The sequence below is a fragment of the Rhinolophus sinicus genome, linkage group LG11 (genome assembly GCF_036562045.2).
Source record: "Rhinolophus sinicus isolate RSC01 linkage group LG11, ASM3656204v1, whole genome shotgun sequence".
NCBI lineage: Eukaryota > Metazoa > Chordata > Mammalia > Chiroptera > Rhinolophidae > Rhinolophus > Rhinolophus sinicus.
The window spans coordinates 59,531,702-59,545,709 of NC_133760.1; the positions used below are offsets into that span (position 1 = coordinate 59,531,702).

Here is a 14,008-nt window from a genome sequence, read left to right on the forward strand (position 1 = left end):
GCGGTCTTTTCAGAGCTTTGAAGCAGGACCCATCACGGGGGCTGCTGCTCTGCTCTAATTCCTGGGCTGTGTGATGTTCAGGGTAGGAATTGCTCAGGGTTTTCGCAGGGCTCACCTTGGAAGACAAAGCACACAGCTGGCCTGGGATGGACGAGGATGTGCGTCTTTGGGCTGCCAAGGTTCCCAGCCAGGAAGAGGAAGTGGGCCACGAGCAGGGTGAGCAGAACATGAGTTCCAGGCTTGGCTCCTAAGCTGCACATCAGTGTGTGCTGCTGGCGGGGGCCGCCTGAGGGAGACACTGAGCATTTCTCTATCAGACCCTAGATGCCCACGTTGTGGCCCAAATGTGCCTCAACAACCTTCAATGGCCAAGCCGGATTCCCGGGTGCTCTTCTCAAACCATCCCTCTCCCCTCCCCAGCCAGTGATTCACAAAGGCCTGTCAGTGTGTCCTAACGTGCCTTTAGTCCATCTTTTGATGGCCACCACCCACCACAGTCTCTCTTTAGGAGCTCTTAGGGTCAAGACCAAAATCCTTAACGTAGTAGATCAGTCAGAGGTAGAGTCAACTGTAAGGGAAAGAAAACCCCGAACACTAATGGCTTAAACAAGACAGCAGGCATTCCAGGACTGGTGACTACTTCACAAACTTGTCAGGGGCTCAGATCCATTCTGTCCTGCTGGCCTGCCATCTTTGGCATATGGCTTTCACCTCATGATCCAAGATGATCCAGCCAGAAAGGGGAGGAAGGGTGAAGCTGTAATCACTTTATAATTTCTTTATTCTTGAAAGTCCTAAAGCTGGGACTTTGGAGGCCACAAAAACTGAGCCCCCTAATGTCTGGGTGACCTTTGGCAAGTTACTGAATCCCTCTCAGTTAAGTCTCAGTTTTTTCAGCTCTAAATGGGTGTAATGGCAGCTTCTACTTCATATGCTTGTTACGAAAAGTAGATGAGATGTAAAGCATGTAGCGTTGCACAACATGCTCAATAAATGTAATAGTAGCTTTGTATTCTCTCATTTTTCAAGTCCATTGATCTCTTAATTACTTCAGAATAACCCCGAGGACAGAGAACAAAGGTACCCTTATTTCTGGACCTTCCACGTCTTTGCAGAGCGCTAAGCACATAGTGGGTACTGCCTGAGGACACGCTACGTTAGATACTTATCACTGTATGGCCTCCTTCCCTTGGAGCTTCACTGGGCTGTGGCTGCCCTGGAGTAAAGGCACCTGCTTCACATCTGCTAAGTCTTACCCCTTCCCTTGGCAGCTACTTCCTGTTGCTTCATGCCTCATGGAACACTTTAGGTCTTGGCTCTGCCTAGATCTCTAGGACACCACTGTGCTCTAGAAATGGTTCTGCCAGCCCACGCTGGCCTCAGCAGAGGGAGGAGCAAGATGGGAAGGGCCACACTGCCCTTAACAGCCCTTCCCTTAGCTTCCCACACGTACAGCTAAGCATACTGACAGGAGTTACAAAGAGGGTTTGCACAGTAGAAAGAAATTAAACCTTGAAGTTTGTCCATTAAATATTATCTCTCACAGCTCAAGGGAAAAATGAACCATTTTCAGAAACACCCCATTTCCTGTCCTTGTTTCTATTTTAAGACCCTCTTTTTCCACTTTCTTCAGTCTGTTATTTGTTGGGTTCCTCCAGAAGATGGTAATAATGGTACCCTCAACCTGCATAATTGGGAAGAGCTTAAAGGACTATTAATAAATGAGTGTGCAGGGGCTAGGGAAAGCAACAGGGATGGTGGGCATCCTGGGGCTGGCAACAGAGAAGGAGCCATTCCTACCCCCGTGAGATCAGGGAAGGGAGAAGTTACTAGAACACAGAGGAAGAGCAGTGTGGAGAAGCCTTCCCACAGGAGTGGTGGCCTCTGGCACAAGGAAACAGCCAACCACCCAGGAGGATAGGCAGATGGGTGAGTACCCTGGCCTCACCCTCTATCTCTTGCCAGGCCCTCTCACTTGGTGGGTACTGCTGGGAGCTGAACAGCCAGGAATCCCCCTCAACCCCATCAATAGAGGCCAGCCTTTGGGAACACAGAGCAGGGTGGAGGGGAGTGGAGAGTGGACCTGGAGGGGCCAATGGAAACGATCCAGCACAATTCGTCTACTCTTGGAAATTTCCACACCCACCTCTTGAGAAAACCAGCCTCTTCTACCAAGAAAGAGTGATTTCACCCCAGGGCACAGACTTCAATAGTCTGCAATAACCACCAGCAGTGCAGTGATTCTCCCAAAGTCTGAGTTAAGAATAACAGTCGAGAATAAGAATGTCAGTCAATTACAGTATTGGGCGGGGCAGGGGAGGACAGGGAGGTGGACTTTGGCCAATCTGTGAGGTTGGAGAGGACTTAGTCCCTCCTGAGGGTTTTTTTTTGCCAATGGGAGGTGAAGGCGTGCCTTTTCTCTTCAGTTTAAGGGCTAACTACTTGTATTAGTTTGCTAGGGCTGCTATAACAAAGTACCACAGACTGGGTGGCTTTCACAGCCGATTTCTCATCGTTTTTGAGGCTAAAAGTTGGGGTTAGCAGGGTGGATTCTATCTGAGGGCCATAAAGGAATGATCCATTCCAGGCCTGTCTCCCGGACTTGTAGATGGCCAACTTCTCCCCACGTCTTCACATTATTTTCCCTCAGTACATGTCTATGTCCACATTTTCCCTCCTTATAAAGATACCAGTCATACTGGATTCAGGCCCATCCTAATGACTTCATCTTAATTTAATTGTCTCTTAAAAGTCTCTGTCTCCAAATACAGTTAACATTGTGAAGTACTGGGGGATATGACTTCAACATATGAACTTTGAGGGGGACAATTCAATCCGTAACACTACTGGAGCAAGTCACACATATACAAACAATAACAGACTAAGTTTATAAATCTACGTTTTAAAAAAGAAGCAACATTTTTCTTACTACCACATTGTCTGCTTAGACTCTCCTGACCACAATAGTGGTGACTAAGTGCATAAGAAATATGTTCCTTCCAGAGTCGCTGGCCTGCTCAGAACCCTTGAAATGACCCCTTTACCTTCAGTCAGATGAAGTTTGGGGGCAGGGCTTCTAGCCCTACCCATGTCCAGAGCAAATCCCCAGGGATAAATACAGTTTTATTTATGTATTCTGGTGGTGGCATTATGGTGACATTTGCTTTCTTCCTTCCTCAAATACTGGGGGTGTCAAAAAAATGTATACAAGGGGACAGTGTGGTCAGTGTTGCTCAAGCAGTAGTTCGCTGTCATCAGAAGTGTCTGGACGCTGATGGTAACCACTTTGAGCAACTCTTGTCATTGCAGAAGTCAAACGTGACTCGTATTCGTCTTTTGTTATTGGTGTATGTTGAGTATTACAATTTTTTTTAACTAAATTTATTGGGGTGACACTTGTTAGTAAAATTACATAGATTTCAGGTGTACAATTCTGTATTACATCATCTATAAATCCCATTGTGTGTTCATCACCCAGAGTCAGTTCTCCTTCCATCACCATATATTTGATCCCCCTTACCTTCATCTCCCACCCCGAGTATTACAATTTTAACAGAGTTTTCCTTTCTTAAAATGTATATACATTTTTTTCACACCCTCTGTATTTACTGAGTATCAGGGACTAGCCAGGCTCTGTGGAGGTCAGTGGGAACAAGACAGGGTCCCTTCTGTGAGAGCAGGGGTTATAGCCAAGGAAAAAGCACTGTGCTAGTCTTTTGGATAGCACCACAGGCTGGTCTGCGGTCACATGGGTCCCATGCCTGGTATCGAGCCGAGTCAGCAGTGCAGACTTCCTCTTCCCTCTGTAGGAATTATCTCTGCCCATCAGTGATGTTCCCATGACCTGAGCCACAGAGCGTGCCGTGGACACTGTCTGCTCTGCCCAGATGCATTCGGATCCCTTTTCCCGTCTCTGCACCCATTTGCACCTTTTGCTACCCAGGTGCAGGTGCAGAGCACCAGAGGGTCTGGGGCTTTCTTCCTGCCCCTGCGCCTGCTCCCCCACAAGCCTTAGCCCATGCTGGATGGATGACTGGATGATGGTACCGGGGTCTTCTAGAACCAGGGGAGGGACAAATTCTGAGTATTTACAGTCGATCCTCCTATTCACAGATTCTGTATTTGCACATTTATCCTTGCACTAAAATTAACCAATCACTATGTGAGGTACTCCCATGGGCACACACAAAGTGAGGCGGCATTCTGCCTTCTGTTTCAGCTCTTACTGGGTAAACAAGTGTCCTTTCTGTGGTCTAGTTAGTGCCATGTTTTTCACATTTTGGTGCTTTTTGTTGGTGATTTCACTCTTTAAAATGACCCCCAGGTATAAGTGCTGAAGGGCTGTCTAGAATTCTGAAGTGCAAGCAGGCTGTGTTGTGCCTTATGGAGAAAATACGTGTGTTAGGTAAGCTTCATTCTGGCATGAGTTATAGCGATGTGGGCTGTGAGTTCGATGTTCATGAATCAACAAAATATATTAAAGTGTCTTTAAGCAGAAACATACACAAAACAAAGTTGTGGGCTAATCCAAATTGCCAAAAACGTGACCAGAGGCTCGCAGGCAGTGTACTTCCCCTAGGAGCAATGATTTGGTATTGGCTAATTCAGTGTTTGCAGCGACTCAGGAGAATCCACTGTGAGGCATGCCTGTGGCCTTCTAGATTCCTGGAAATAAGTTGGAGCTTTTCAAAGCCCCAGTGGACGTCTCATTCTGCAGCTTTTCCTTTTAAGCTTTTTGGTTGGTTTATTATTTGTTCAAAATGTTATCCATTGCCACAGCATGATGTTACAACAGCCCATGGGGAGAAGCCATTAGGATTGGGCTAGTTCCTTCCCGGCAATATGGACTAAATACCAGCCTTTTTAGGAAGTCTTCCAGGGCACCACTGGACAGGTCAGATAATGACTTACTTGGGACTGAGGCTTTGAAAGAGGTCCAGCTCTGTTCTGCTTGGTCTGGGTACAGGTTCGGGGAATGTGGGCTGTTAGTTTTCAAGGCTGCCATGAAGCTGGGAAGAAGACAGGATTAGGGTTAAGTTAGAATGCTACAAAGCTTGATGTGCTTACTTAGATTCAGCTGTTTTTCTTGACTAAATGCTAAATGAATTGCTGCAAGACTTTGGTTAATTTCCAGAATTTTGAAAACATTGATTCTGACTATTTTTGGAGTTTTTCATTGCTTGAACAGAAGGGCAACCTTTCTTTTTCCAGTATTTACTCCAGTATTTTCACTGACATCACCCTTACTTTCTTTAAAAAATATTATTTTATTGCAAAACAATATTAAAACCATAATTACAATTACATTTTTAACTAAAATGAATTTTTCCACACAAACTGAAAAAAACACACCAATTAAAATCTGAGAGAAAAACTGCCCCTCATTCATTCCCATTTGTCTATCTAGTTTTCATCCATACACTTAGCAGATTTTTATATTTTTGTAGTAATATTATAAATAGAATTTTATGTTCATTTTAACATTGTAAATATTTTTTTCACAATCTTTCCGCCCCTCATCTTCCTTTTTCCACTTTCCTAGTACCTCCTGCTGCCTACTCCCGACAACCAGTGTGAATGCAAACAGCACAGTGTGTGGCCTTCCTTAGCCTTCTCCAAGCTCATTCAGAAATATCCTGCCACATTCACACACAAATAGGATTCCCGTTTTGCCATTGACTTCGCCGTCTGTACACAGCTTTTTCACTTAACAGCACATCATGGAGATGTTTCTCCGTCAATAACGTACTTGTCCAAGCTTAGTCTGGACAACAACCAACCGGTTGTTCCCAGTACCCACCCCCCCCCCACATAATTTACGTACTGTTCCTTTTACATCTAGAAGATTCCCCTAAAGATCGCTGGGTCAAAGGTCACGCACATCGCAAATTCTAATAGCGATTCCGTGATGCGTGTCCCCTAAGTCTCTAACAATTCACATTTCCATCCACAACTCAGATCGTGTCCCTAACTTCCAAATGGTCTTTCAATGCTCACTCTTTATTCAGCAGGGGTGCGGGGACACGGTTCGGTTTTTTAAGCGGACATACTGTATACAGCTACCCTCTCATGTTTAAAATGAGGGCTTCGCTGCCAGCACCGACGAGAAAGCGGCACTCAAGCCCCCGTCGCAGGTCGGGGTGATACTTTTCACCTGGGCCGCTCCCCAGGGTCGCCGTGCGCGTCCACGCGAGCCGGCCGCGAAGCGCGCGTCGGCGTCGGCGCCGTCTCGCCGGGACCCAGGGGGCGTCCCAGGGGGCGTCGCAGCCGCTCCGCAGACGCGCCGGGCGCAAAGGCGCGGGACTTGGCGGGAGCGCCATTGCCACGCGCTCGGGCCTCCAGGGAGGCGGCTGCGCGAGCTCCCGGGCATCGCCCCTCCACCTTCGAGGTGAAGCGCTTCGTGAGGCGCAAAGCACGGCCCCCAAGGCAGGGTTGTTTCCTTCCAGCGCTTCGAGGGACCCGGTGAAGAGCCCGGGAGGTCGTCGGAGCCCCGCAGCCTTCCGACCGAGCGATGTTCCCCGCGGGCTGGGCGGGCGCCTCACCTGCGGGCCCTGCGGCCGGAAGGCGCCGGGACCCGCTCAGCTGCGGGGCCGTGGGCGTGGCGAGGCAGCACCGGTTCTGTTTTCCCCCGACCAGGGTCAGCTTTCAGTTTCGTTTCCCGCTGCCGTCTCCACCCCGCGGGAGCCGCCAGGCCAGCCGGCGGTCCGACGGGCAGCGCATTCCCGTCCCCGCCGCCGCGGCCATGGCCCAGGCCTCCGTCGTCCGCGAGGTAACCCAGGTGCTGTGCGCGGCCGGCGGCGCCCTGGAGGTGGAGGAGCTGCAGCGCCGCTTGCGGGAGCGCGTCGGCGCGGACGCCCTGGAGCGGCTGCTGCGGGCGCACCCGCACTTCATGGTGGCGTCGCGGGCGGGCGAGGGCGGCGCGGCGGCCAAACGGGTGGCGCTGGCCATCTCGGAGCTGCGCCTCTGCCGCGACCACCATGACACCAAGGCGCCCTGCGCGGGGATCTGCTCGCAGCTGCACCTCTGCAAGTTCATGGTCTACGGCGCCTGCAAGTTCGTGCGGGCCGGGTAAGGCGCCGCGCCGGCCGGACGGCGGGCGGCGGCGAGGGAGCGGCGGGCGGAAGGAGGACCCGGGTGGCCTCCGCTCCCGGCCCGTGCGCGGCTCTTTTTAGACATTGAGGAGGCCATTGAGTGGCCGTCCCCCTTAATTCTTCTCATGGAACATTTATTGAGCGCCTACTGAATACTTGGTACTGTGTGAGGGACTCGGTGGAACCCTGCCCTCGAGGCATCTGCCGTCTGAGTGTGACTTAGGGCGCGGTACCCGCTGGGACACTCGGGGTGTGGAGGGACGGGGTGGGGGTGAGGCGAGTGGTCACCCATGAGGTGGGGGAGGGGAGAGTTCTGCAGGAAAGGGGCTGCTCTGGCCTCTCAGCGCCCCACGACGCCCGGTTTCCAGAGCTTTGAGGGCCACGCAACCCACGGCTTTCTCGCCGGCAAGGTCCCTAGGGGACTGGTTTCGGCTGCCCTCCAGCCATACCCCTCCTGGGTGCCCTTTGGTTTCTGGAACATTTCCAGCCGTGGCTCATCTGGTGGCCTTTGCTCTCCCTGGAATGCCCTTCCTGGTTTGCCCCGTGAGTCCTTCGGGCCTCGCCTCGAACGTTACCACTTTCCTTTTGGGCCCTTTCTTCCTCCCCATCACATCGTCCTGTGTGGTCACAGCGCCCATCACATTCCCCTCCCCTCAGTAGAATGGAAATTGTGCGGGCAGAGGCCCCCCTGTCGTAGCCATGGCGGGTGGTCTCCCTCTCTGCACACAGCAGGTGCTCAGTGACATTTGTGCAATGGAAGGACTAGGGTTGGGACCTCACCCTGAAGGTCTTAGGGGCCCATCAAGTGGCAGGAGAGAGCAGCCATCAGGTCTGCGTTTTAGGAAGAGATATGTCAGGCAGGGGTGTGGATGCTGATTTTACAGGAGCATGTGACGGGGACCTGTTTGGAAATCAGTCCACTTCTCTAAAAACATGAGTTCCTTTTCTTCCCGTTTGTTTGGCTTAACACAGGAGACATTTCTTGCTCTTGTCAGGTCCAGTAGTCAAGTGTGGGGTGGACGCTTTGATTCACGCAGTCGTTTGGAGACCAAGGCCGGCTGAGCTAGACTCTGTCCCCTTCAACCCTTGGCTCTTAAAGCCGTTCTGGGGATCAGGTTCCAAGAAGCAGGTGGGGAAGATGCACAGTAGGGGTTGGACAGAAGTTGCTAGGGGGCAGGTCTAGAAGTGGTGGACTGTCTCCTGACCCGCCTACATGGGGGCAGGGGGTGAGGGCTGGGAAATGGAGTCCCTGGGAGGCGGCTGCCCAGAAATACTTACCTTAGAATATTCCAATGCCCAGATAAGGCTTTAAGAAGAAGGGATGTATATGTGAGAAATTTGGGAGACATGGCGAGTGGGCGAGAGTGTGGTGACAGGATATGAGAGAGGTGATGACTCAGTTTACTGTTGACGAAGAGATAACTTATGTTTCTCGTATTGTTGCTGAGAGAGCAGGAGAGGATTTTGTTTTGAGGTTTCCCCAGGGGTATGACGCTTGCGAGGACGGCCAGGGCTCCGATTGGCTGGTTTGGAAATTGTTGGGCAGTGTAAGGCTGGGGCTCCAGGAGTGGGTCAGGTCTCAGATGGGGCCTGAAGTTGGGACCCTGGGGAAACGGGGCCTTCAGGGACCAGGGAAAAGGGGCACCTCCGGAGAATCAGGAGCAGCAGCTGGAGAGGAAGGCAGGCACAGTAAGTGGTGGGTGGATGGCGCTACTGATGCGGATAACAGGCGCATCTTGTTAATGTCTGTATTTAGTAAAGTAAAGATGGCAGCCCTAGTCAAGGGTAGTTCCCACAATTTGGGGTCAGATTTTCCTTGTCTTGGAAATCTGGACTTCTGGTATTTACTGGCCTGGATGATTCTGAGTTTTAGTCATTCCTCACCTTTTTTTTTTTGATGTTCGTTCACACAAGAGAGTTCCTTGAACCTTCTCCAACTGTTTCTGGGTCACATACAGGGGGAGAGTGTGTGTGATCGTATTTTCTATGCTTGTCTTGTCTTCCTGAACCACAGGTCAGCTGTTTCAGAAATAGATCCTCTCTGCTGCTTTTGCTCATTGGTTACATCTGGGGAGGGTCCCCAGTCCCTGACTTCCGTTCTGTGCTTGGGGGGCAGTAAGCACCATGGTCAAGAGCACAGTCCCAAAGACAAGCCTGCCTCCTTCCAACCCTGCCTCTGCTCCTTGCTAGCTGGGTGATCTTGAGCAAGTTGCGTTATACTCAAGCCTCAGTTCCATCATCTGCAAAATGGAGATAATATCACCTACCTCATAGGCTTGGTGAGGACTGAATGAATTAACGCAGAAAATGTTGGGCAATCCTTGTTCGTGATAAATGCTCAACAAGTTTGAGTGGCCATCAGCATTATTACATCATTACACTGGTTAGATAGATTTGGCTCTGGCAGTACCGATATTAGCCCCTCTGCCTAGCACGTTCGTCCCTTCTCTCCTTGCCTGGGTCCTCCCCAAGCCTAAGTGTTTGGCTCAGGCCCTGTCGTTTGCTTCTCCATTTCCATCAGGCTCAGGTGTCCCTCCTCTTTGCACTGATACATTCAGAGCACAGCTGACCTTGCACTTCCCACTCCATTTTAGAGTCATCTCTGTGTCTTTCACCTACTGGATAGAGAGGGAGAGGAGGCGGGATGACTCAGGATTTTGGCCTGTGAGGTGGAAGAGGGAAGTTGCCTTTGACTGAGATCGGGGAGCCTGTGGAAGGTGCAGGTTTGGGGGAATCGATTAGAGGTTCAGTTTTCTTTTGAGATGCTTATAAGCATGTGTCTGAGTCAAGCAAATGCTATTTGCCTGACTCTTCCAGGTCATGTTGACACAGGTGATCGTTTGAATTCTTTGGTGGGGGGGGCGGCATAGTGCCAGGTGCCAGTGCTTGGCTCACAGTGAGTGTTTAACAGGGGCTTGTTGATCTAAACAGTAGAGCCGGGGAGCAGGGAAAAAAGGGCTGGGCCTCAGGGTGTGTCTGTTTGTAAACACTTATGACCATAAGGGGTCAGCATTCATTTATTCAGCCAGTGTTTAAGTGTACAGTGATTGGTACGTTGTGACTCTTCTTTGGGAAATAGCCCTGCCATTCTTACCAGAAACCTGCTGAGAGGTGCTGTCCTGGGCTCTAGAACTCACCTTACTATCTCTTCCTCTGTAAATAAGCATTATGTTTTATTGTTGCATAGCCATGCTGGTTTTTCTCCGATGCTTCGAAACAATGTCAGGACCTGTTCTTGAAAAATTATATATTTTCCCTCCCTTTCCTCCGCCCCTCCTCACCCCCAGCTGTTGTTTCTCAGTCTCCTTGTGTAGGACACAGCTCCCTGGCCCAGCTGGAATTAGGAGCCTTACGCTTCCCCCAGCTGAGGAAGTGGGTCGCTGGTCCCCAGTCATCCGGCGGCGCTCACAGCGGCTCTCGCCAGTTGCCGGCAGCAGCTGCTGGCCACTGGCCGCTCATGGCGGCACAGGGCAGCTCACGGCAGCCCAGCTCCACGCAGAGCTGTTGTTCATAATCTTAGCTGTAGAGGGTGCAGCTCACTGGCTCATGTGGGCATCGAACCCTCGGCGTTAGGAGCACGACGCTTGTGGGGAGCCATGGTTTCTTGCAACCCTGAACCTTGCAGACTGGCTCGGTTTCTGCCCCCATAACATTGTCTCTGCCTTATCTGAGAGGCGCCTAACGGCTGCTGAGGAATGTGGTGGAAACAGCCAGTTCCCGGACACAAAAGACTAAGGGCTTTCTGAACAATTGGTAGGTTCTGTCTCCTTGAGATATTTACTTTTGTGAGTTTCAGTGACCTTGTATCTTCTATGTCAAAGTAAAAGATTTACTTTCACTGAGATAATGCATATCTTCTTCGTTTAACTGCACGTACTCAAACTGCATATATTGGTTAGAAATAATAAACTCAAAGCTTCAGCATGACTGAAGACAGGCCACATTAGCATTTGTGTGTGTCTTTTATTCATTCCCACTCCCCCATTCAGGTACTGATCGACTCGTGGCGGCTGGCCCGTCACAGACGCTCCAACCACCTGAGCCACTGGGCTGGCCCGAAAAATTATCTTAAAGACTGATTTTACCAGCTCGGGCTGCCATGACAAGTTACCACAGGCTGGGTGGCTTAACCAATCAGAAATTTATGTTCTCAAAATTCTAGAGGCTAGAAGTTAGAGAGATCAAGGGTTGGTTTCTTCTGAGGCCTCTCTCCTTGGTTTGTAGATGGCCGTCTTCTCCCTGTGTTCTCACATTGTCTTCTCTTTGTAGCGTCTGTGTCCTAATCCCCTCTTCTTATAAGGACACCAGTCACACTGGGTTGGTCCCCTCCCAGTGACTTCATTGTAACGTAATCACTTTAATAACTCTTGTTTCCAAATACAATCACTTCTAAGGTACTGGGTGTTAGGACTTCAGTGTAAGGATTTTGGGGAGACACAGTTCACTCGTGACACGAGCTTTGCTCTGCTCTGCAGGAAGAACTGTAAGAACAGTCACACGTTGACAAGCGATCACAACCTGAGTGTGCTTAAGACTTACGGCGTCGACCACCTCAGCTACAGTGAGCTCTCCCAGCTCTTGTTCCAGAACGACCCCTGGCTTTTGCCGGAGGTAAGTGCCGGGAGGGAGTGTGCAAGGAATTGGGGAGAGGCCAGAAGGTTGGAAGATAGGAAACGTTATGGTAGAAGAGAAGCCAAGGCCGCCATCGTGACCACTGGGGTCTGCCTGAAGGAGACTGAGATTGAACTCCTGGCTCTGTGACCTTGGGCCAACCTTGCCCCTTGACGCCTCCCTTCCTTCTGTATCAGTTGTGCTGCTACCTCCTTTACCGCGCTTCTGTGACGTCAGGGGAGCCTGCTTGGCCAGTGGCTGCAGCAAGATGTTACTTCCACAGAGCCAAGGGGAGGAGAAACCCCAGCCAGCCCTCCCTGTCTAGCAGGGCTGGAGCCACGCAGGTGTCACGACCCAGTGGGTCTGTGGAGAAGCTTCCAGGGCTGCTGACAGACAGTGGATGTACTTCCTACTGATTTAGTTGCACCCAGGGAAGTTGGAGCTTTAGTTGATATGAATTCTCATATTGCATTTCAGACATTAACCACTTGTTTCAAAGCTCACTGCAGCGGTCATAACATGAGTTCGAATCCTTCTAGAAGCAGACACCAACATGGGATTAGAAGTGTGAGAGATTTTTGGGGAGGCAGCAGAAGAAGTTGGGGTGAGCTTTCAGGCAGTGATGCGGGTCTGACCTCTTTGGAAGGAGAGAGGGAGGGAAGAGGACCGGATAGGAAGAGAGCCTGACTACAGTTCCAGGAAAGCTTCTGCGTGGCCAGCTGGCAGTTCTGAGCTAAAGGGCCCTTGGTAGTCACTGGCCTGGTTCCCATTTACAGGACTTTGGGGTGTAGAGGAGAAGGAGCAGTTGATTGAAGTTCAAGTCCCAGCTTTGCCAACAACCCCATTCCACAGCCGTGGTATGTGCCAGATGGCTGTGTGAGCTAGGGCAAGCCAGTTAACTTCTCTGAGTCTCAGTTTGCTCCCTTGAGAAATGAAAGGGCTGTATTTGGCCTTTTCTAAGATTCTTTAAACTCTCAGAACCTCTATGACCCTGGATTGTAGAAAAAAGAATTGGGAAAAACGGGGGTCTAGGCAGGGGATAGTTGGTGAATCAGGAAAGGGTGTGGGTAGAGTGTAAGGGTTGTTAGGAGCTATTGTGCAATTTACATTAAAATGTCTCCTATAAAGGGAGCAACTCTAATCAGCTGGGCGTTCTTTGGATTTTTCCAGTGGAGGGGCTTGTTCTGAGCAGTCTGCTGTCCACCCGGTTTGCATTTTGGCCAAGGGCATATGTTAACAACCATCCATCTAGAGTGAGGGATTTTTCTCAGCTGTGTGGATAACACAATCACAGCAGTGACTAGATTTTTAGAAAAACTTCTAACCAGTGAACTGATCAGTAGGAGGTAGTGTCTTGTGAGACTTTCTTAAGCTGCTGTCTTTTTTCTTTTCTGTCAACAGATCTGCTTTCACTACAACAGAGGAGATGGACACTATGGCTCTTGTTCCTTTAAGAAGCAATGTATCAAACTCCATGTCTGCCAGTATTTTTTACAGGGTGAATGCAGGTTTGGCACCAGCTGTAAGAGAGCCCATGATTTCTCTAGTTCTGAGACTCTGGAAAAACTGGTGAAGTTGGGCATGAGCTCAGGCCTGGTGAGCAGGCTGCCTTCCATTTATAGAAATGCTCACGACATCAAGAATAAGGACTCCATGTCTGGCAGAGGGCACCTCCCTGCCCCTGGGCCTTCTGGTAAGTTCTTGGGCTCGTGCCCTGGATTCCAGCTGGATAAGTGTTTGCTTCTTTTGTAAAATGCAGTTAGTGATCCCTTCCTAGCTCGTGGGGGTTGTGAGGATGAGTTGAAATCATGGCCATGAACAAGCAATACGTTCTAGAAAGCTGCCAGGTGATGTTGATGGTGAATGAATTCCTAGTGAGCCTCCCCTGCATTGAGATGGGAGACTGCTGCTCCTGTGGTGTTGTCCCTCTGCCCCCTGGAGAGCTTGCCTTTCAATGAGGGACCCCAAAGTTAAGAATGATGTGCTGCACAACTCTAGGGGTATCCTTTGCATTGCGTTCTGTTTCGATTTTTTAAAAATGAGTGAATGAAGCATATTTTAGTTTTGGCTCTCTTCTTGATATGAATGAATGGATTTTTGTTTTGTGTGTGTGTGTTTAAGTCGTAAATATGGTTTGTTTACTGCTCATCTTCAGCACTTGGACAGTGCCTGGCACACAGTAGGCACTCACATACTTGTTGAATGAATGAGCATTCTAGAACAAGTATTACTGTTTTTTTTGTTTGTTTTTTTCCTTTTTTTTTTTAAATTTATTGGGGTGACAATGGTTAGTAACATTACATAGA

At 50.0% G+C, this 14,008-nt stretch overlaps 1 protein-coding gene across 1 annotated transcript in view; it reads left to right on the plus strand.

The window, feature by feature from the left end:
* Window positions 1-6,277: 6,277 nt before the first annotated feature.
* Window positions 6,278-14,008, plus strand: part of PARP12 (poly(ADP-ribose) polymerase family member 12) — a 30,742-nt gene continuing 23,011 nt past the window's right edge. The window contains exons 1-3 of the mRNA XM_019750170.2: window positions 6,278-7,068; window positions 11,567-11,702; window positions 13,104-13,395. Coding sequence (XP_019605729.2) covers window positions 6,512-7,068; window positions 11,567-11,702; window positions 13,104-13,395 — 985 coding nt within the window. The 5' untranslated portion in view covers window positions 6,278-6,511. The remainder of the gene's footprint in view (window positions 7,069-11,566; window positions 11,703-13,103; window positions 13,396-14,008) is intronic.